The 25,319-nt window shown below is 36.3% G+C and overlaps 1 protein-coding gene across 1 annotated transcript in view; it reads right to left on the bottom strand.

Moving 5' to 3' along the window:
- The window catches only part of DMD (dystrophin), a 2,292,995-nt gene that overhangs the window by 1,572,380 nt on the left and 695,296 nt on the right, over positions 1-25,319 (bottom strand). The window contains 2 exon segments of the mRNA XM_026451980.1: positions 20,386-20,567; positions 21,217-21,405. Coding sequence (XP_026307765.1) covers positions 20,386-20,567; positions 21,217-21,405 — 371 coding nt within the window.

Below are 25,319 nucleotides of genomic sequence, written 5' to 3'. Positions count from 1 at the left end.
TGCTGTCATCTGCTTAAATATGTAATTTTTAAAAATCAACTTGTTCCAGTTTTTGTTTCATTAAGAAAGGTATTAGGGGCTGGGGAAGGGATAGCATGAGAAATACCTAATGTAAATGAGTTGATGGGTGCAGCAAACCCACATGGCACATGTATACCTATGTATCAAACATGCACGCTGTGCACATGTACCCTAGAAAGTATAATAATAATAATGATAATTAATAATAATAATAATAATAATAATAATACAAGAGAGAAAAAAAGACATCCAAGATAGGTTACAAAAAAAAGGAAGTTATTAATTGAGGTAATGTTTAAGTCCAGCTTTTATTCAAACTATCTCAGAAAGGTGAATTAGTGTAATTTATATAAATAATGCCTTAATATAAAAAGGTGCTGATTGATTAGAATCACTGAGAGAACTTTTCAAAATGATGTCCCAACCCCACACCCCAACAATTCAATCAGAATTTCTGGGAATGGAGCCCACGTATTGGTTCTTTAAAAAACCATCCCGTCAGGTAAATGAACATCCAGGGTTAAGAACAATTGTGCCTTTTTTTGTTGTTGTTGTTCTCCAGGACACAGTCATAATTTTTACTTTAGCCCTTGAGTCGTCACAAGTGGCAAATATTTGGAAAGCTGTGTCCAGGCAACATGACATGTCAGGGTTAACATGAACCAGATGCACAGGGGTAACATGGAGACAAAGGATCAAGATGCACAAATACGTCTTTACTTATTTATAGATGATTCTCACAGGTCCTAAAAGGTCTATTATGTACCTGCAGAAATTACAAATAAAAGCAAAGATTTACTAAAGAGTAATTTTGATCTTGTAGAATTTGGGACTTTTAAATCTAATTTTTCAATACCAAATACTTATGTGGTATTTAAAAAGAGGTATTATCGTAATCAATCCTACTGATTCAGCAACTGATATCAGCCCCAATTTACAGGTGGGGCAACAAAGGCTTACTTGGGTCAAAAGGCAAGCAAGGGAAGGTGACAAAGTGGGAACTCAGGTAGTTTGGCTCCAGGGCCTGCTTCACAATCATGCAATATTGCCTGAACTAAAATTAACTTTTTAGAGATTAACTTTATATCTACTATAAAGTCATTTATGGCACTGATTATAAATATTAAAAAAAAGAAGAAAGATAATTTGGTGGAATTTTATACAAAGATTGTCACTAATAATTCTATTATTTTCACCAAAATGGAAATTACAGTTGTTACTCTTGAGACAATTGTTCTTAGCATGATGTTTACTTTAATGATATAAACCACAATACCCTATTTTTTTTAATTTTCATTTTTGTGGGTATATAGTATGTGTTTATATTTATGGGATACAAGAGATACATTCATACAGGCATAATATGACATTAAGGTTAATAGGGTATCCATCACCTCAAGCATTTATCATTTCTTTATGTGACAAACATTCCAATTATACTTTTTGTTATTTTAAAATGTATAACAAGTTATGCTTGACAGTAGTCATCCTGCTGTGCTATCAAATACTAGATCACATTCATTCCATCTAACTGTATTTTTTGTACCCATTAATGATCCCCACTCCCCCAGACCCACTAGCATTCCCATGCTCTGGTAACCATCATTCTAGTCTCTACCTCCATGAGTTCAGTTGTTTTAATTTTTTTTTTCTTTTTTCTTTTTAGCTCTCACAAGTAAGTGAGAACATGCAAAGTTTGTCTTTCTGTGCCTGGCTTATTTTAACCAACATAATGTCCTCCAGTTCCATCCATGATGTAACTGACTGGATCTCATTCTTTCTTAGTCAAGCTTAAGACTTGTCATTTTTGTTTACCATTTCAAAAAAACCATCTTTTTTGTTTTGTTGATCTTTTGTATCATTTTGTTGTACTTGAATGTATTTCATCTCTGTTTCTTATTGTAACATTTATTTTCTCATACTAATTTTGGGTTTGGTTTGCTCTTGCTTTTCTAGCTCCTTAAGGTGTATCATTCAGTTATTTGAAAGTTCTTCTGCTTTTTTGATGTAGGTATTTATAGCTATAAACTTCCCTCATAGTACTGCTTTCACTGCTTCCCATAGGTTTTGGTTACATTGTGTTTCCATTTTCATTTGTTTCAAGAAATTCTATAGTTTCCTTCTTAATTTCTTCTTTGACCCACTGATCATTCAAGAGCATATTTTTCAATTTCCATGTGTTTGTACAGTTTCCAAAATTCTTCCTACTGATATCTTAATATATTCAATTGTGATCAGAAAAGCTAACTTATGTTATTTTGATTTTTGAATTTTCTAAGACTTGCTTCGTGGCCTAACATATGGCTTGTCCTTGAAAATTATCCATGTGCTGAGAAGAAGTGTGTGTACTCTGCAGTTGTTGGATAAAATGTTCTGTAAATATCTATTAGTTCAAATTGGTTTATAGTGCATAATAAGTCTGATGTTTCCTTGTTGATTTTATGTCTGGATGATCCGGCCAATGCTGAAAATGAGGGATTGAAATCTTCAGCTATTATTGTTTTGGGGTCTGTCTCTCTAATAATATTTGGTTTATATAGCTGGGTGCTCCAATGTTGGGTACCTATTTATTTACAACTGTTATGTCCTCTTGCTGAATTGACACCTTTATCATTCTACAATGACCAGCGTTGTCTCTTTTTATAGTGTTTATCTTGAAACCTATTTTGTCTGATAAAAGAATAGCTAATCCTGTTCTTTTTTTGGTTTCCATTGGCATGCAATATTTGTTCCATCCCTTTATTTTCAGTCTACGTTTATCTTGATTGGTGAAGTGTGTTTCTTGTAAGTAACAGATCACTGTGTCTTATATATTCTTTCATCCATTCTGTCACTCAACGTATTTAGACTGGATAGTTTAGTCAATTTACATTCCATGTTATTATTGGTAAGTTAAAGACTTAACACTTGCTATTTTGCTATTTGCTTTCTGGTTATTTTGTGGCCTTCTCTTCATTCTCTTTCCTTCCTGTCTTACTATTAGTGAAAATAATTTTCTCTGGTCATATGTTATACATTCTTGCTTATTTGTGTACCTGAGTACATTATTTGATTTGTGGTTACCATGAGGTTTGTAAAGAATAACTTATAATCCATTACTTGAAACTCATGACAACTTAACACTGGTTGCATAAACAAGCAAGCAAAGAGAAAACTAAAAAAAAAAAAAAAAAAAGGCTACACTATAACTTCATCCCCCCACTGTTTTTGGTTTCTATCTTATTATAATGTCTATGTCTTGAAAAGTTGTTGCAGTTATTTTTGACAGATTCATCTTTTAGTCTTTTTACTCAAGATATGGGTAGTTGAGGCATCCTAATCACAGTGTTATAATATTCTGTTTGTAACAGAATAGTAACAAACCTTACTATTACCAGTGAGTTTTGTTACTTCAGATGATTACTTATTGCTCATTAACACCCTTTTCTTCAAGATTGAAGAACTCCCTTTACCACTTCTTGTAGAAAAGGTTTGGTGTTGATGAAATCTGTCAGTTTTTTTTTTTTTTTTTGTCTTGCAAACTCTTTATTTTTCTTCATATTTTAAGACCATTTTCATGGATATACTATTCTAGAGTAAAAGTTTTTTCCTTCAGCACTTTAAATATGTCATGCCACTCTCCTGGTCTGGAAGTTTTCCACTGAAAATTGTGCTGCCAGACATACTGGAACTCTTTCTGTGTGATTTTTTTTTTTTTTTTTTTTTTTTGTGATTACTGCTTTTAAGATCTTTTCTATTGAGATAATCATGTGGTTCTTGTCTTTGGTTCTGTTTATATGCTGATTATCTCAAAAGATGCAGAAAAGGCTTTTGACAAAATTCAACAGCCCTTCATGCTAAAAACGCTCAATAAATTCGGTATTGATGGAACGTACCTCAAAATAATAAGAGCTATTTATGACAAACCCACAGCTAATATCATACTGAATGGGCAAAAACTGGAAAAATTCCCTTTGAAAACTGGCACAAGACAGGGATGCCCTCTCTCACCACTCCTATTCAACATAGTGTTGGAAGTTCTGGCTAGGGCAATCAGGCAAGAGAAAGAAATCAAGGGTATTCAGTTAGGAAAAGAAGAAGTCAAATTGTCCCTGTTTGCAGATGACATGATTGTATATTTAGAAAACCCCATTGTCTCAGCCCAAAATCTCCTTAAGCTGATAAGCAACTTCAGCAAAGTCTCAGGATACAAAATTAATGTGCAAAAATCACAAGCATTCTTATACACCAGTAACAGACAAACAGAGAGCGAAATCATGAATGAACTTCCATTCACAATTGCTTCAAAGAGAATAAAATACCTAGGAATCCAACTTACAAGGGATGTAAAGGACCTCTTCAAGGAGAATTACAAACCACTGCTCAGTGAAATCAAAGAGGACACAAACAAATGGAAGAACATACCATGCTCATGGATAGGAAGAATCAATATCGTGAAAATGGCCATACTGCCCAAGGTTACTTATAGATTCAATGCCATCCCCATCAAGCTACCAATGAGTTTCTTCACCGAATTGGAAAAAACGGCTTTAAAGTTCATATGGAACCAAAAAAGAGCCCGCATTGCCAAGACAATCCTAAGTCAAAAGGACAAGGCTGGAGGCGTCACGCTACCTGACTTCAAACTATACTACAAGGCTACAGTAACCAAAACAGCATGGTACTGGTACCAAAACAGAGATATAGACCAATGGAACAGAACAGAGTCCTCAGAAATAATACCACACATCTACAGCCATCTGATCTTTGACAAACCTGAGAGAAACAAGAAATGGGGAAAGGATTCCCTATTTAATAAATGGTGCTGGGAAAATTGGCTAGCCATAAGTAGAAAGCTGAAACTGGATCTTTTCCTTACTCCTTATATGAAGATTAATTCAAGATGGATTAGAGACTTAAATGTTAGACCTAATACCATAAAAACCCTAGAAGAAAACCTAGGTAGTATCATTCAGGACATAGGCATGGGCAAGGACTTCATGTCTAAAACACCAAAAGCAATGGCAGCAAAAGCCAAAATCGACAAATGGGATCTAATTAAACTAAAGAGCTTCTGCACAGCAAAAGAAACTACCATCAGAGTGAACAGGCAACCTACAGAATGGGAGAAAATTTTTGCAATCTACTCATCTGACAAAGGGCTCATTTCCAGAATCTACAAAGAACTCAAACAAATATACAAGAAAAAAATAAACAACCCCATCAAAAAGTGGGCAAAGGATATGAACAGACATTTCTCAAAAGAAGACATTCATACAGCCAACAGACACATGAAAAAATGCTCATTATCACTGGCCATCAGAGAAATGCAAATCAAAACCACAATGAGATACCATCTCACACCAGTTAGAACGACAATCATTCAAAAGTCAGGAAACAACAGGTGCTGGAGAGGATGTGGAGAAATAGGAACACTTTTACACTGTTGGTGGGATTGTAAACTAGTCCAACCATTATGGAAAACAGTATGGCAATTCCTCAAGGATCTAGAACTAGATGTACCATATGACCCAGCCATCCCACTACTGGGTATATACCCAAAGGATTATAAATCATGCTGCTATAAAGATGCATGCACACGTATATTCATTGCGGCACTATTCACAATAGCAAAGACTTGGAATCAACCCAAATGTCCATCAGTGACAGACTGGATTAAGAAAATGTGGCACATATACACCATGGAATACTATGCAGCCATAAAAAAGGATGAGTTTGCGTCCTTTGTAGGGACATGGATGCAGCTGGAAACCATCATTCTTAGCAAACTATCACAAGAGCAGAAAACCAAACACCGCATGTTCTCACTCATAGGTGGGAACTGAACAATGAGATCACTTGGACTCAGGAAGGGGAACATCACACACCGGGGCCTATCAGGGGAAGGGGGAGGGGGGAGGGATTGCATTGGGAGTTATACCTGATATAAATGATGACTTGATGGGTGCTGACGAGTTGATGGGTGCAGCACACCAACATGGCACAAGTATACATATGTAACAAACCTGCACGCTATGCACATGTACCCTAGAACTTACAGTATAATAAAATAAAATAAAATAAAAAATTAAAAAAATTTTTAAAAAAAAAGATCTTTTCTTTATCCTTGACCTTTGGAAGTCTGATTTTTAAATGCCTTGAGGTAGTCTTATTCAGATTATATCTCCTTGGTGTTCTATTATCTTCTTGTACTTGAATTTTAATGTCTCTCTCTAGGTGGAGGAAGTTCTGTGTTATTACCCTATTCAATAAACCTTTTAAAACTTTTTTTGTCTCCTCTGACGGTATTTTCAAATCGCTTGCCTTCAAGCTAACTCTTTCTTCTGCTTGATCAATTCTTCTGTTACACATCTCTGATGCATTCTTCAGTATGTCAATTAAATCTTTCAAGTCCAGAATTTTTGTTCGCTTTTTATTTCAATCTCTTTGTTAAATTTATGTGCAGGATTCTGAATTCCTTCTCTGTATTATCTTGGATTTTATTAAGCATCTTCAAATCAGCCATTTGAAATTTTCTGTCTGAAAGGTCACGTATCTGTCTCTCCAAGATTGGTCAGTGGTGCCTTATTTAGTCCAGTTGGTGAGGTCATGTTTTCTTGGATGGTCTTGATGCTTGTGGATGTTCATCAATGTCTGGACACTGAAGACTTTGGTATTTACTGTAGTCTTTGCAGTATGAGCTTGTTTGTATCCATACTTCTCAGGAGGGCTTTCCAGGTATTTGAAGGTTCTTGGGTGTTGTGATTTATTCCTTTGGTCACTGCAGCCATATATGCACTAGCATGCACCCCAAGCCCAGTAATGCTGAGTCTTGCAGACTCTTAAATGTACTGCCTTGGTGAACTTTGGGAAGATTCAGGAAAATCCCCTGTATTACCTGGTAGATAATCTTGTTCTCTTTCCTTTCCCTCAACAAAGAGAGTCTCTGTCTTTCTCTGTGATGAGCTGCCTGGAGTTAAAGGAGGGATGACATAAGCATCCCTGCAGCTACAATGACTAGGACTGTGTTGGGTCACTCCTGAAGCCAGCACAACACTGGGTCTTGACCAAGGCCCACATTGACCACTGCCTGGCTATCACCTACATTCACTCAAGGCCCAAGGACTCTACAAATGGCAGGTGGAAAATCCAATGAAGCTTGTGTTTTTCACTTCAGGGTAGCAATTTTTCCCTGGCCCAAAGTGGGTTTGCAAGATCCTATGTGTGAGCCAGGGCCTGGGGTCATGTATTAGGCCAGTCTCACAATGCTATAAAGAAGTATCTGATACTGGGTAATTTATGAAGAAAAGAGATTTAAATGGCTCACAGTTCTGAAGTTTGTCCCTGAGACATAATGCTGACATCTGCTCTGCTTCTGCGGAGGCCTCAGGAAATGTACCATCACGGCAAAATGCGAAGGAGGAGCAGTCGTGTCACATGGCCAGGGCAGAGGCGAGAGGGAGGGTACCACACACTTTTAACGAACTGGAGCTCACAAGAATTCACCCACTATAATGACAACAGCACTAAGAGGATAGTGCTACACCATTCATGAGAAATTCACCCCCATGATTCATCTGACTCCTACCCAGGCCCCACCCTCCAACATTGAGGATTGTAATTCAACGTGAGATTTGAGCAAGAACATACATCCAAACCATACCATTCCATCCTGGCCCCTCCCAAATCTCATGTCCTCCTCACATTTAAACATACAATCATGTCTTCCAAACAGTCCCCCAAGGTCTTTACTTATTTCAGAAATAATTCAAAAGTCTAGAGTCTCATCTGAGACAAGGTAAGTTTCTTTTATCTATGAGCCTGTAAAATCAAAAACAAATTAGTTACTTCCAAGATACAATGGGATTATAGGGATTGAGTAAACATTCCCATTCCAAAAGGGTGAAATTAGTCAAAAGAAAGGTCTCATGCAAGTCTGAAACCCAGCAGGGCAGTCTTTAAATCTTAAAGCTCCAAAATAATCTCCTTTGACTCCATGTCCTACATCCAGGGTAAACTGGTGGGAGTGGTGGGCTCCCAAGGCCTTGGGCAGACTCCTACTCTGTGGCTTTGTAGGGTTCAGCTTCCAAAGCTGCTCTTATGGGCTGGTGATGAGGGTCTGTTTCATTTGCAGATACAAGGGTCAAGCTGTCAGTGGATCTACCATTCTGGGGTCTGGAGGACAGTGGGCCCTCTTCTTACAGGTCCACTAGGCAGTGCCCCAGTGGGGACTACATGTGGGGGATCAAAGCCCACATTTTCCCTCTGCATGCCCTAGGAGAAGCTCTCTGTGAGGGTTCTGCCTCTGGAGCACGCTTCTGCCTGAAAATCCAGACTTTTCCATACATCCTCTAAAATCTAGATTGAGGTTCCCAAGCCTCAGCTCTTGCACTCTGCGCACCTGCAGGCTTATCACCATGTGGAGGCTGCCAAGACTTATGGCTTGTACCTGCTGGAGTGCTGGTCCAAGCTGTAACTTGGGCCGCTCTGAGCCACAGCTGGAGCTAGACTGGCCAGGATGCTGCGTGCAGGTTGGGGGAAGCAGTGTCTGAGTTTGAACAGGGCAGCTGGGGCCCTGGGCCTGGCCCAGGAAACCATTCTGTCCGCTTAGGCCTTAGGACTTATAACTGGAGTGGCTGCCTTTTAGATCTCTGAAATGCCTTCCAGGCCTTTTTTCCCATTGTCTTGGCTATCAGCACTTGCCTACTTTTTAGTTATGCAAATTTCTCTAGCAAATAGTTGCTCAGCAGCCTTTTTGAGTTCTCCTGAAAACGGGTTTTTATTTTCTATCACATATCCATGCTGCAAATTTTCAAAACTTAAGGTCTGCTTTCCTTTTAAATAAACGTGTATACCTATGTAACAAACCTGCACATTCTGCACATGTATCTCAGAACTTAAAGTACAATAAAAATAATATATATATATATATATATTTTCCGTCTCATGTCTTTGCTCCTGCATCAGAGCATAGGTCGTTAGAAGTGGCCACACCATGTCTTGAACACTTTGCTGCTTAGAAATTCATTCCATCAGACACACCTGGTCATCACTCTCAAGTTCAAACTTTCACAGATCTCTAGGGCATGGACACAATACAGTCAACTTCTTTGCTAAGGGATAACAAACATGCCATTCACTCCAGTTGCCAATAAGTTCATTCTTCCCATCCGAGACCTCGTCAGCTTGGACTTCACTGTCCATATCAGTACCTGCATTTTGGTAACGACCATTTAACCAGTCTCTAAGACATTCCAAATTTTCCCTCATCTGTCTTCTTCTGAGTCCTCCAAACTCATCCAATTTCTGTCTGTTACCGAATTTAAAAGCAGCTTCTACATTTTCAGGTATCTTGACAGCAATGCCCCCCTTCTTGGTAACAATTTTCTGTATTAGGCCACTCTCGCATTGCTATCAAGAAATACCCGAGACTGAGTAATTTGTAAAGAAAAAAGGCTTAATTGGCTCACAGTTCTGCAGGCTGTACAGGAAATACGCTGCTGGAATCTGCTCAGCTTCTGGGGAGGGCTCAGGAAACTTACAATTATGGCAGAAGGTGAAGGAGGAGTAGGTACGTTACATGGCCAGAGCAGGGGCAGGAGCCGGACCAAGAGTGAGAGGGAGGGTGCCAGACTTTTCAACAACCAGATCTTGCAAGAATTTACTTGCTACTGCAAACACAGTATCAACCAATTATGAAAAATTTGCCCCCATGATCCAATCAGCTCCCACTAGGCCCTACCTCAAAACACTGCAGATTACTACAATTCAATGTGGATTTGAGCGGGCACACACGTCCAAAGTATATCAATTCGAGAACCTAAGAAACCTAGCTGGTGCTCTCTTCTACTGTGGCTAAGGTGGCACTTAAAAGGTCCTTAAAAGGATCACTCAGGAGATAAAGTCCTTCTCACTCTTCTCTCCGCTTTCCACAAACAGAGGTGTCTCTCCTCATGGCCACCACTACTACTGAACCAAAGACAGTACTGTCTGAGGTCCAGTGTTCACTCAAGGGCCATGGCCACTTTGGTCAGCTTGTGCTGAATGCTGTCAGTCCTGAATCTCTCCCTCCAGGGCAGTAAGGAAATGAAATCCAGGAGCCAAAGCCTGGAATCAGGGACCCTAGGAGCCCACCTGATGCTTTGCCCCACCGTGGTCAAACTGGAACCCAAGCTGCAAGCCAAAGTCCCCTTTACTCTTACCTCTCCTTTCCTTAAGCAGAAGGATTCTCTCCCTGTAGCTGCCATAGCTGGGAATGTACTGGGTCACACCTGAAACCATCACAGCTCTGAGCCTCACCCAGTACCCACAGCAAGTACTGCCCGGCTACAGCTGCTGATTATTCAGGGCCCTAGGTCTCTTTGGTCAGCATCTCATGAATTCCGCCAGGACTGGTTCCTTCTCTTCAAGGTGACAGGCTCTCTTCTGGCCTGGGGTGTGTTTAGAAACGTCATCTGTGAGCTAGGGCCTGGAATGAGGACCTCAAGACTCTGCCCAGTGCCCTATCCTACTGTGTGTCTGAGCTGGTATCCAAGTAGCAAGACAAAGTTCTCTTTATTTTCTCCTCTCTTCTCCATAAGTGGAAGGAAGGATTCTCTCCTGGAGCTGTGAGCTGTGCTGCCTGGGACTGGGGGAAGGGAAGCATAAGCAATCCCTTAGCTGCCCCAGCCGATGTCTCACTAGGTTGTACGTATCCCAAGTCCGCTGACTCTGAGCCCAGCACAGCACCAGGACTTGCAAAGGAACTGCAGTCCTTGTGGCCTAGACTACCTTTGAAGTTTATTTAGAACCACAGAGCACTCTAACCCATGACGACAAGGCTTGCTGGAACTGAGGTTCCAACCACTGGGATGGATGATTCTGCTCAGGTCTAGGGTTCATCTAAATGCTCCCTCTGTGGTAGTTGGCCGAGTTCTGTTCTTTGTTGGTTTCCACTGTGACAGGGCAGCAATCACTGCAATCTCCCTTCCCCAAGCACACAGACCCTCTCTCCATGCCATGTGGCTGCTGCCATGGATGGGGGAGAGTTGGTATAGGTGATAGAACACTGCCTTTACTACCCTCTTCTGTGCCTGCTTCAGTGACATGAACCGAAAACCGGGTACTACGATCATGCACCTAATTTTTCACTCTTATGAAGGAAGGTATGTTTCTAGTGTGGGCAGTTGATCAATCTGATGTTCCTGCAACAGGGATAATTACTGGAGGCTTCTGTTTGGCGATTTTTCTCCACCTCCTCCACAATAACCTTCAAGACTCATTTTCCCTCAAATATATGCCAACCATATAAAATGAATGACTAGATATTTTAAAAATGTATAGTACATAATTAAATATAGGAATCAGAAATGATATATTATAGTTCAAGAAATGGCAAACTTGCTTTAATACAGAAAAGCAACATTCATTTAAAAGAAAAGCTTGAGTAGTGCATGTACAAACATATGTACATAGTTTTTTGTTGTTCTTGCGTGGCAATAACGAATGGTCCATAGGAAGCATATTAGTATTTTTCATCTCCCAAAATTTATAACGTTTATCAAAGTTCAATGAGTGCCCTGTGAAATATAAGCTTTAAAACCAGAATCCAAACAGAACAAATTACCCCCTCAAATGTGTAAGACTTTAGCTGTCATTGTTTTCACTATCTCATCACCTTTACCACAAGTACATCCATCGTTATTGTCCTCTAGTTCCCATGTTAAATTTCTGAATGTGTACCCTCAGCATCTGTGAACGTGTCGAAACCCTACTGGCCTAGTTTACGTACTTGCCTCAGTAACTAGATCTGCTCTCCTCCAAATTCTGGTATCATTTACTAGACTTAGCTGCAAAGCCTGAAACTGGATAGTGTCATTATGTGTATAAATCTTAGGCACTAATATAGAAGTTTCCATCAGAGAATGAAGTGAGGCAAGGGTCTGACAAAATTACACAGTTTTTTTTTTTTTCCCCCTAAAACTAATGTGTTCATTCTCCTCTTTACAGCACCTTCTTTCCCACCACTGAGTATGCTGACCTTTTGGTCTAGGAAATAAGACAAGGAGAGCATGTCACGTATATTTTTCAAAAATTCCCACTAATTGCAATCATTATTATACTGCACCCTGCAACCTAGTCTTGGAGGTCAAACTTGAAATTACAACCTCACAGTAAATATTTCACAAAGAACCCAACATAAAGTTCTAGAAATGAAGGGAAATGTTCGAGTTTTTCACAAAATTAAACATGTACCACATTTATTTTCCTATTTAATGGAATGTGACAAAGCGTATCGTTTTCATAGTGCATTCTGTGAGAGAATCGAAAATGTGTCATTGTTTTCAAATCCTGATCTATTTTTGTTCTCCATCCATATAGCTGAACAGTTTAATTATTAATATTTTTCAACTACCTGAGGCAAGATTAAAGTTAAAATGCAAACAAATTTATTCTCATTTTGAAAACATAAATTCAGTTTAGTAACAGTAACATAAAGAAGCTGTGTGGCTAGACGCAAAAGATTCTTGTGGCAAATACATAATGGCAATCCTCAAATCAATCTTCCTGATTAAATGCTTTTAAAGGAAATAAAGAAATTTACAGATGTCATCAGAAGCCAAGGACAAATATTAATATATCATGTTTGGAAGACTGTTTAAATTATCTCTAGTAAGAATAGGTAATATTGACACACTGAGATTATATTCATTTATATGGCAATAGAAGCCCACTCTCAACTTCAATAATTTTGCCACTACATAGTATCTGGCACATACTAGACACTCAATAAATGTTTCCTGAATGTGTAAGTAGTATAACTACAAATAAGACATAGTACAAAAATTCCCAATCAGAAATATCAAAATTAAGATTAAAACATCAACTTCTATTAAACCTGCTCTCTGAGATAGCCTATTAATTTAATTTGAATTGTTCCAACCCCTGGCTGTTACCCTGTTCCAAAGTCACTTCCGTATTTTTGGGTATCCTTACAGTAGCACCCCACTCTCTGTGGTACCAATGTACTGTACTAGTCTGTTCTCACCCTGCTAATAAAGACACGACTGAGACTGGGTAATTTATAAAGAAAACAGGTTTAACTGACTCATAGTTTGGCGTGACTGGGGAGACCTCAGAAAAAATCATGATAGAAGAGAAAGCAAACATGTCCTTCTTCACATGGCAGCAGGAAGAAGGGCCAAACCCCTTATAAAACCATCGGATCTTGTGACAGCTCACTATCATGAGAACAGCATGAGGGTAACACCCCCGTAATTCAATTACCTCCCACCAGGTCCCTCCCACAACACATGGGTCTTATGAGAACTATAAATCAAGATGAGCCAAACCATATTAGCATTATTTATCTTTGTGAGAAAGCATTGTTTTTGAAGATACTGCTCTCTCATTTCTGTGAATTCCAGAAATTTAGCTTTCCTATAATTTAAACGATGAGTCACATGCATTATTAGAAGAGATGTCCACACTGAGCTGCATTATCACATTTTTTTGTTTTTACATTTTTAATCATTTATAGAAAAAGTATTATGACCTATCCATTTGCAACCTAACCAAATGTCAGGTTATCATCTACAAATAATTCCTACTTCTTAGTCCAACAGCTAATTATCAATACTCATCAACACTCATATGTTGTCTCTGTTATATATTATTGAACCAGAATCTTGCTATTTCTTAATCATCCATGGGGAATGATATCAACATATGAGGATTGAATGAAGTATCAGCACCATTTTTAGAGCTCCCGAGAAAGTAATTAAAATATTCGGCCCACTTCACTTGATAGAAAAATGGAACAGAAGATACCTAAGTAGAGGTTTACAAAGAAGTTTAGATTTCTACTCTGTCATACTTTCAGTTCCATCAGTGCTTCTCAAACTTAAACTGATCAGGGATCACCTGGGATATTGCTAAATTGCACAATTCTGATTCTGTATATCAGAATGAGAGCTGAGAGTCTGCATTTTTAACAAGTTCTCAGGTGATGCTGATGCTACTGGTCCTACACCACCTTGATCTGCAAGTTACTATTGCTTTAACATTATTGGAAGAAGCAAAAAAGTAAAATCAATGATTTTACCACAGTGTGAAATAAAATCCCAATTAGGAGTTTGAGACTATGCACCTCCAAAGTATTTACTGCAATGAATTCAGTTCCAAGATTGGAACTACCTGAGTAACTTAATTTAGTTGTTCATCTATTCATTCATATATTCACATGTGCAAACTTCTATTCACTGCACTTGGGAGAAAATAACCCACTCATTTGTTCAGCACCTGCTTTTCTCTATCCACTCTCACATATGCTATCTTATTTCAAGATTCATATAGACATTTGGGCGGGGGAAAAGAGATGAGCCATATTTGTTAGATGTATTTTTCTGTCCAGTCAAAACATTGATAGTGAATCACAATTATTTTCCATATTATGGCTTGTGTTTCTACCCAGCTACTATTCAAATCTCTTCTCCTGCTGATATAAACCAGAACACAACTTCACTTGGCCTCCTGACTTGCTTTCAGTTTTTTTTCCTTTACCATCACAAAGGTTTCAGTTTCTGCCTGCATGTCCTAATTACAATTATCAGGAAAGTTGATGGAATTTGCTGTGCTTGAGTCCTCGTAAAAATGTCAGTAAATCTTTGTTTCTCTCTGTAGGTTCCATTTTTCAATCAAATTAATTAGTTTATTCAGAGAGAAGAAAATCTTCTGTTGTCCCTATGCCAGTTGTCTCCTTGCACTTCCACAGTTGGAAGTTGTGTGTTTTGCTTCCCTCTCCCTTACCTCCTACCATCCCAAGTGTATTCCACAGCATTAAAAAAAAATCATTTGGCTTATTCTCAAGGGGTTCTAACAAAACCACATCAACATTCTCTTGTTTTAATTATTATAATTGTGAAAGCAGTGGCACTTAGTTTTCTCATTTAAATCTTGTAAACATTGGTAAAGTTTTGTAACTGACCAGTATCAGCATAGTCATGCCAAACTCGTTTGTGACTGGAGATGTGTTAATAAACTTCTTTACTGTATTAGCTTTTACCTCATCATAGTTTTACATCCATGAAAGCACCAGAATTGGAGATAAAATACATTAGCAAGGAAAGAATCAAATGAGAGTGTGGTTATGAAGGAGAAAGGAAGGAGGAAGTATCTGTATGGTGATTTTTTCCTGACGTTCCTTTGAAAGCATATTTTTAAATGTTGCAGTGGTGAAAAAATAACTGCAAATGGAATTCTAATCATCCTGCTCATGCTCCCTTATCCCCACACAAAAGACCCACAACTATACCCTTTGGGGAAAAAATGAGGCAATTAGAAAAAACTGGAGAAAAAATGTAAAAAACATCTATGAGGTACAGGTTTGGTAGCTCATGTCTGTAATCCCAGTATTGTGGGAGGCCAAAGTGGGAGGCCAAAGTGGGAGGATCACTTGAGGCCAAGAGCTTGAGACTAGCCTGGGAAACATAGCAAGACCTCATCCCTACAAAAAAATTTAAAACATTAAAAAAATTATATGTGTCTATATAATTATAATTTTATATGTAATGTATAATTTCACACATAGAATTATATAATATAAAATTATATGTAACTATATATATTATATATACATATTTTAAAAAATTTTTAAATTTGTAATACGTTAATTTATATATAAATTATACATATATATAAATTATACATATATTTATATATAATATATATTTATATATAAATTTATATATACATACACACACACACACCAAAGGGTATAGTTGTGGGTCTTTTGTATGGGGATAAGGGAGCATGAGCAGGATGATTAGAATTTATATATATAAATTATATGATATGTAATATATAATTTATATATATAAATATGTTATATACAACATATAAATTTAAATATATTTATATAAATTTATATATAAATACATATTATATACAATATATAATTTGTATAAATTGCATATTATATATGAATATGTAATTTTATATTTTATATATAATTACATATTATATACTTTTATCTATTACATATAATTACATATTATATATTTTTATCTATTATATATAATTACATATATATCATATATCATATATAATTTTATATATTATATGTAATTACATATATCATATATAACATATAATTTTATATATTATATATTTTATATATTATATAATTATGTATAGTATTATATATTATATAAAATTATATGTAATATGCATAATTATATGTTATATAAAATTATATATAATATGCATAATTATATATTATATAAAATTACATAATATATACAAAATTATAATTATATAATATGTATTATATATAATTTTAATATATAAAATTTTATATATTATCTATAAAATTATATATTATATAAATTATGTTTTATACATAAAATGCAAAATTTTATTTAAAAAGTGATATGGTAGGGTAAAAATAGTTAACTGATAGCTCGTCTTATTTATTACAATAATCTTTCTTTACATTTTATAATAATTTTGCATTCACAAACTGATTTTTTATACCCTATCTCACCTACTACCTTTTAGAGGTATGTCAGCCTCATGCGACTATTGCTGTTTTATAAAACTATGAAGTAGAGATCATAAATGAAAAGTATATTGCACCAGTTCACATAAATAAGAGCTTGAGAAAGCAAGACATTATACCTTAGGCAAACTGGAGAGGATTTTATGTAAGACAGAAATCAGGGCACGCTATTATCTCTGTGTTGTTAATATTTCTTGTTTTGCATGGTAATTGTTGATGGTTTATGGGATAAATAGTATTTCCTAGATGCAACTTGTATAACAGTAACTGTAGGCACAAATCAAAGACGTCTATTTCCGAAGGAAAAAGCATTTTTACTGTCAAAAGGAGAAAAAAAAAAGGAGCTAAAACTAAACAGAGAAGTGGTTTTTTAATTAACTAATTGGCTAAGATAGTAGAGTATACTTTTATCATGACTACCAGCTGGTCTAAGACACTACTGTGTCTTAACTGGCCACCTTTACTGGCCTAATAACTGTATACTTTTATCACAACTACCAACTGGTCTAAGACACTACTGTGTCTTAACTGGCTACCTTTACTGGCCTAATAACTGTCCTCTCTTCCTCCAGTGGCCTTACTGATAGGTTTTCTTGACCTATCTCTCACCTTCATAAAATCTGATGGCTTTGTCTTGCCCTTGGTATAGAATTCAAAGCCCTTATTCAAAGCCCTGACTGACACTACCAATATGTAATTAGTCTCCTACCTATATTTCAACCCCATCTCAGACCTCAGCCATCTAACTTACACCCTGCAACTCTCCAGTTCCCCTGGTCTTTTGGTTCCTCCAGCAAGCCAAACAGTCCCTATTTTAGGGCCTTTGCATTAGCTGTTGCTACTCCGTGAACTACACTTCCTTGGGATCTGTGAATAGTGGTACCTTCTTGTCGTTCAAATCTCAAACTAAATGGTACCAATCTTGAAAGTCTTACCTGGATCACAAAATCTAAAGTAGCCCCCTCAACCATTCTCTATCACATTACCTTTTAATCTCTTCAAAAAGTGTATTTTTATTTGTTTGGTTTTTTTTTTTTTTTTTTTTTTTTAATTAGTTGCCAGCCTCTCCAGAATATATTTCATGAGATCTGGGTCCAGACCCTGTATGATCATTGAGTCTCCAGTGCCATTAATTGTTTCTGATAACATATTCCATTAATATTTGTTCATATAAAGATATATATATATATCTCACAATGTTTATATATCAAATGTAATTTGATTGTTGCTATGAGTTTGGTGCAAAAGTAATTACGGTTTCCCCCATTACTTTCAATGGAAAAAAACACAATTACTTTTGTGGCAACCTAATAGTAAATATGTTGGTAGATGGTATTTGTAATTGCTAAGTGTAAATGTTCATATATTTTAGTGATAAGCTTATCTATATTTACAAGAAGTTTTTAATTTTTGTTATATCAACTTAGAAGTTATAGCATAGCTTTGGATATACTTAATATGCCTAGACAACTGTTAATTATCATTTCTCTAATCGCTAAACCAAGGCTTAGGTGGGAAATAACGGCTTCCAACTGGATCTATCCAAACCCTGTCTTAGGTAGAGCGAGGTTTTTACTAGTAATTTTCCACTCTGAAGTAATCACATATTTAGAAAAAAATAGGTAATGCTCCACGTTGAAGCTAATCATTGATATGACCATGATAATGGAAACTGAGCAGGTTACAATTTATTTGAAGCATTAAGTAAAACCTAGATTAGTTATTTAAAAATACTGACAATATCCTCTTTTCCTAATCACCTTTGTGTTTCTTCCCACAAAATCTTTCAAAAATTAGGTCCAGCAAAGTTTACATAATGGCTTATCTCATTAGAATTTAATAGGTTTTATGCATGAACACATACAAAGTTAGTTCAAGTGGCAAGGAAGACTCACTGTTATTTATAAACTCTCATATTCTTTCTGAATTTGTGCTGCTCAAATAATGCTTTGTAAATTCATTTTTAAGGAATTTTCCAGAAAAGACTACGTGACAGAAGTGGTTGCATGTACGTGTCTCATTTTAAAAACTCTGTAAGATGTTTAGCAAAAGCTATCCCAGTTAGAGGGCTGTCCTTGCCTTCTTGATAATTATTCTAAAAGCTGTAACACATGCCAAAGCTCCTAAATCTTCCCTAAGGACAAACTAATTTTTTATGTCAATCTCAGCTAGGTAGTAATACTGCCATTTTAGAATTCCCATTATCTAGTGGGATGGGGATGAGGAAATTACATGCACACATATCTATATGTCTGTCATTATTCATTTAATGGCAGGTATCCCTTGAAAGGGAGATATTTTGAATAAACATCTTTTTAAACATTAGAATCACAGATAAAAGACTTTTTTTTAAAAATGTTTCAGATAAGAAAAAGTTGCAATTTTAATTCCAGGAGGAATTCCTATTTTCTTGCAACTCATTTTCACACAGCAATTAATTAACTGATTAGTATGAATAATTAATGCCATATTGTTAGTCTTATTGAAAGTGGGGAGTATAAGAACAGTGAGAGCATTTCGCCTCCAGGAGAGTATGGAAAAATAGAGTGCACAAAGGAGAAGACACTGGTGCTATTATGGCAAGGGCAGTAAAAGAGGAGGTTGGATTTTCAAAACTTCCTAATTTTGTTTGAGGTTGCTTTAAGTTCCACAGATCACTGCAAATAGAAGCTCTAACCTGAAGAATGTTGGCATATGACCACAAGTAGGCGGCTTGTATCTTAATATCAATAACAGATGGAGTAAATTAGTGGACCTGGTCAACACGGGGGGCGGAGGGGGTGCAGACTCAATAATTATGACGCTTGTACCTCTCACCTCTTGGTGATGAGTGACAATCATCACCATGATCACAGCAGGCAAATTTTATCAATACGCATAGACTAGTATCTCCTGGCTTGGAATACATATACAGTTATGAAACCTCTATCTTATATGTACCTTATTTATTCTTTCAAAAGGCCTGAGCTTAAAAATGTGTTTTTCCTCTCCCTAATTTCACACTGTAATTTAGTACTGGAATACCAATGCTTCTAGCATATCTAATGAGTTTCCTTGGTCCTAGTTTTAAAGCTTTTAGTCTTCATAAATAATAGTTAAATAAACTTAAGGCATTTGGATAATTTTGTAACTTAATGTATTCAAATCCACAGTTGGCACTTCATTTCTTTTCATTTAAAAATAAAATCTTGTCTTGATAGGCTTTACATGAATACACACACCTAACAATATAAATCAAAGCAACATATCCAGAATGATGAGATCTGCTGGTTACCTTTATAAGAAATGTATCCTTTTTTCAGAAACATCTCAAAACCTTTTTATTAAGTCAATATATATTCTTAAGATAATTCACAGCCATACTGTATTTGAATACGAATTTCCCAAAAACGTTTGAATAATTTTTTTCAAGAGGATTTCCATACATAGAGGAGTAACTCTTTAATATTTTCAAGGGCTTTTTCTTCAGAAGAGAAGTTTCCTGTCAACTGTAGCTAATAAGGGATTTTATGTACATAATCTCCTGTGCATGATTCTGTGTCTTTTATAGTTACATTTTAATTTTTGGAGGAAAACCTAGAAAATAATAAGTATGACAGAATTTTGGCAACTCTCAAAACATAGTTCTGTAGAGAACAGTGCATCTATCTAGCATCTGCTCTTTTAGTTGTAAAAGTGAAAACCAAAATGTTATTGCCATGAAAATCCAACCACAGTGTCCCTTGAAAGAAAGCTGTGTGCCTTGGAAACAAACTGAGAATCATAACTTAACCATCAAACCACATCAAAATAATAACAAGATTCCAAAACTTGTTAATTTTCTTAATTAAAAACAAATAAGGACTTACTTGCTTTGTTTTTCCATGCTAGCTACCCTCAGGCATTCCCATCTTGAATTTAGGAGATTCATCTGCTCTTGTACTTCAGTTTCTTCATCTTCTGATAATTTCCCTGTTCCAATCAGCTGACTTCCCAATTGGAGAATATTACCAACCCGGCCCTGATGGGCTGTCAAATCCATCATGTACCCCTAACAAAGAAGGAAGTTAACAATTGTAATTAGAACTCTAGGTAAATCAGTGTGGTTTTGAGTTTTATTTGTTGGCAGTTTTAAACTTGTGGCCCATTTAGATTTATTTTCCCAGTAAAAGGATCTTAAGTTGTACTTGCAGAATCCCAAAACCACTTTTAATATGAATGAAGGAAAAATATCTTAAGTCAAGTTCTTCAGAAGCAGGCCCCAAGATAAGGATTTCAGTGCAAGTGACTTATTAAAGAAGAGCTCCCTGGAAGTTCTGCAAGGGAGCTGAAGAAGGAAAAAGGACAGGGAAGGGAAAGAAGCCAAACGAGTATATCATCTCAGGAAAAGTCTCCCACTGAGAGAAGTTAAGCCCAATACCATACAAGTACTGGGTCGGGAATGTAAGTAATGCCTCAGCATTGCCTTGACACAAGAGAAAGGACCTGGGCTTTCATAGTCCTGTTGGCAAATCAGATAGAAATGCCTTCGATGGTTGCTCTCCAAAAGAGAACTTCAAAATCTGACTGTTGGCATCCCAAGCACATAATAATAACTAAATTTCCAAAATACAAGGATGTAAGAGAGTAATTGAGGAAACAGGATGACTTGCCATTATCACAAGTCATGTTTCGTTTTGTAAATTAATGTTTTAGTTTACCTCATGAGTATGAAATTGTTCTTTCACCACTTCCACATCATTAGAAATCTCTCCTTGTGCTTGCAATGTGTCCTCAGCAGAAAGAAGCCACGATAATACTTCTTCTAAAGCTGTTTGGTAACGGTCCAGGTTTACTTCACTCTCTATCAATGAACTGCCAAATGACTTGTCTTCAGGAGCTTCCAAATGCTGCACAATAAAATAAATTGGGTATTACACAATTAATGTCTTTGCAGACTGTTCCAGTACATTAAATGATAAATCGAATGAAGTATTTAAAATGCTAGGACTGTCCACCTGTATTATCAGACATAGGAAAAGCAGACACAGAAAATAGTGAGCTTTCATTTTAACTTCCTCATGCATACATCAATTTTCAAATAGTCAAAATCCACAACAAGTTAATATAGTATTAAAGTTCTTCTAGATTACTGGAAGGAGTAAATGAGCGTATCACCCTATGTTGCTTTTTAAATGCCCTAAATATTGATCCATAGGAACTTTCCTCAATTCTTATTTACAATAACTTACATATACATTATCAGAATTATATTTTACATACCTTTGCAATGGCATTAAAGGAAACATCTCTTCCTGAGAGGCCCTAGGTAATGAAATATTTCCGAATGTTTACAGACCACTAAAGGTATCAGTAAGAAAACAAGGAGGTAGGGGAAAGGAAGGAAACATTTAGAAAGAAAAAAAAAACCTCACCCACCCATCTAAAATTTCTAAGAGTATAATTACTTCTATGATTTAGCCTTTCTTTCCAGAAGGTCACTATTTAAATAGTAAGACATTATCTTAGGAGAAGTAAAATATGCAGTATGTTTTAACCCAATTTAATTAGCAGGATATTAAGTGAGATTGCAAACGGTTGTCTTGGAATTTCTACCTGGACCCTAAGGCCAAGAACAAAGTGTACAAAGCATCCATAATTCTAAAGAGAAGATCCAGGGTACCTGTTAAAAAATTGCTAAGAAGTGATCACAAAATTGGTCTCACAACCCTTAATCCACTATCTAGCTTAAAGGTGTGTAAGGGCAAGCAAGGAGGTCGATTAGAAAAATTTGGTGAGAAAGACTTCCTCTGGAGAGGCTGGAGTGTTCTGCGTGGCTCTAACTTCTCCCCATCTGAAGCCAAGTAATAGAGACAGGGTCGTTAACACGACCTCTAAACCTGGCCATATGTTTGCAGAGATTTGCATGCTATGGGAACCATACTCTCAAGTGATAGGAGAGGCTTCTTGGGATAACCTACATGTTTGCCGCTTTAACCTAAAGGCATTTATCAAGGGCAAAAATTTGAGTGAACTAGTAAGTTTGCAGGAGGTTTTTCTTTGGGAGGAGTGTACTCCTTGTAGGTTGCTGGGCTTCAAAAGTCCCGAGACCATGCTCAACAGGGATTTTGCTGAGGTCAAGAACATAGGCATACTATTTATGGAGTTGAGCAGAACAAACGAATATTGGAGAAATATTTGTAGAGGAATCTTCTGCATTCCCCAAATATTGCAAGCTGGCACTGGGCCCCCTAACAAACAAGGTTTTGTAAAGGAACCAAAAAGCAGTGTAGAACAACAGAAGCTGTCTGGGGGATTTCATAATCTCACCTAGAGAAAACTCAACCTTTGGTGGCTTTCCCCTGGTGTGTATGCGCTGCATTTCCTGTCCTTCTCAGTTCTGGGACTTAACCCACTATGCTGCCAGAATCAACTTACTTGTGCTCTTATGGAAAATGCTCAAATTTGGAAATTTTAATATTTTAAATTTCCCCAACTGTTAAGTCCTTTGAGATGACAAGGCACAGTGGCAGTTATTGCTATGACATTTTCATCAAATGACACACTCTTTTTCCAGTTTATATAGAAGTGGCAGAGAGAGGCCATCCTGGTGGAGTCACAATCACCCAACTTTATCATCTCAAAGAGCCTAAGTGCTCTGAAAGGGCTACTTGAATGGGACCCCTGTTTAAGAGTAAGGCAATTTCTGAAGGTCTTAGGGGTTAGAACAAGTTTCATGGTGTATCCCTTCTATCTCTAAATACTATTAATAATAAATATCAAAGGCAGCATTAAGGGGGAAAATAACAAAGGTAGCCTGAGAGATGTGAACAGGTGGAACCAGCTTCATGTTTGTGCAACCTGAGCAGTTGCACGGGGCCCCGAGCGCAGAAGAAACACATGCCTCTTTTATCTGCTGATACTATCCTGAAATTCTTGATAATTTTATTTTTGAATTTGTGTTTTAGAAGAACCAGACCCGGCTTCAAATGCAGAAAGAAGGCAATTCTTTCAAGAAAATACAAACGACCAAGAAACCGTATCATATCCTTTCCTACTCCTGTTATGCTCCTGTATGAACCAACCACTTATGCTGAAATTGATGATATAGAAAGAAAGGGAATCTTGTGACTTTGGGAAAGTTACTTAGCCCTGCATAAGCCTTAGTTTCTGCCTATGTAAAATAGGAAGAATAATAATTCCATAATAAGACCGTGGTAAGAATTAAAGAGTGTATAATGCACTTGACAGAGTGTCTGACCTTGTGTAAGAACTAAATAAAGTATGTTATGGCTGTAATTATTATCAAATTCCTGTGTATGTATAAGAAGTGTTTTGAAACATAAATTGCTCCAAGGTTACCTTCTTAAGTCACTGTTTGGGTTTCAGAAGACAGAAAATTATTGTCAAAAATACGCCCCCCAAAATGTGTAAGAGCAAACATTATTTAACTCTTTGAAATCTGAACCTCAACCTAGCTCATATTTAAGAATTCTTAAAAATCATTAACAATCTTGAGTTCACATAATCTTCTCCAAATGAAACACTGTAAACAGCACTAGTACTCAAGTAACAATATTTCACATTGTGCAATTTGAATCAAAATATTAAACTTTATAATTTATTTATATTTACATAGAATTGAATTTTTGAAGAACATATTAAAGGCATATCCTTATACTCAAGGACATGACATCTAGTACACAAATTCTCAATGTAAATACTTTGAGAATGTGCACAAAACAAAAACATTTCAAAGACAGCCTTCTTAAAGCTAAATTCAAATCTGAATAAGCTATGCAAAATTTTACATTTAGATCCATAAATTCAACTATAGAGTCATAATCAAAATTTTAATTAAGATCTGAGTAATTATTTGTCTACAGACTATTGTTTTTCAAATGGTAAGTCATAATCCATTCATGGTTCATAAAATCATGTTAGTGGGTTATGACTAGGAATATTTTAAAATTAAAATAAAAAGTATTAGTCTGTGCCACTTATATAATACTAAGAATTATTGTCTCAGTTTTTGTTTCAGACGTGCATATGGGTTTATTTAGATATGTAAGTGTATATATGTTCTAAGGTGAGATTAAAGTTTTTTCTGCAGTTTGTAAAACAAAATTGGAAATGGCTCTAGAATTTCAGACTAAGTAAACTGATGAAAAAAGAAATTTGCTTGAATTCTACATTTGTATATTTTCCATAGAGACCTTGGAATAAAAGACATTTTAAAACCATGTTTAATCTGAGAATTTGGAAATAAAGATATATAAAGAGGCTAATGCTTTGTTTCAGCACCCCAAAATATGTTTTTATCATCACAGAGTTTTACATTACACCTAAGCTGGAGATCAGTTCATACATGTCATGGCATCAAATAAGGAGATTTTCTAGGAAACTTGATTTTTGTTGTTTACAGATCTACGCATAAGGAAGATAGACCCCAATCATTTCATGAACTGAGATGCCAGTATCATCAACTGGAACTAATTATTTTTCCTATGCTGCAATCCTATTTTGTCTTTATCACAGTAGTTTATGTTTCTCTTCAGTACATTGGGCAAATAATGATTCTGATGAGAGGCATAACAATGAATGGATAAAATGATTCTGTTTTTTTCTCAAAATTGAGTACACTCAAATTTATTCAACGTTATCCACAGACTTCAGAGTCTTAATTACTGCCTATTTGAGAAAGTATTAGATATTGTCACCCATGTTCCTTGAAGACATTGCTCATTTAAAAAGGTGGAAGAGTGGAAAGGAGAAAGGTAAAACAATGAGGGATGACAAATGACTGTTTTAGTCTAGCAATGTC

This window comes from Piliocolobus tephrosceles, chromosome 12 (assembly GCF_002776525.5).
Source record: "Piliocolobus tephrosceles isolate RC106 chromosome 12, ASM277652v3, whole genome shotgun sequence".
NCBI lineage: Eukaryota > Metazoa > Chordata > Mammalia > Primates > Cercopithecidae > Piliocolobus > Piliocolobus tephrosceles.
Note: the sequence above shows the minus strand (reverse complement) of the source record. Positions and strands in the feature narration are given on the sequence as shown.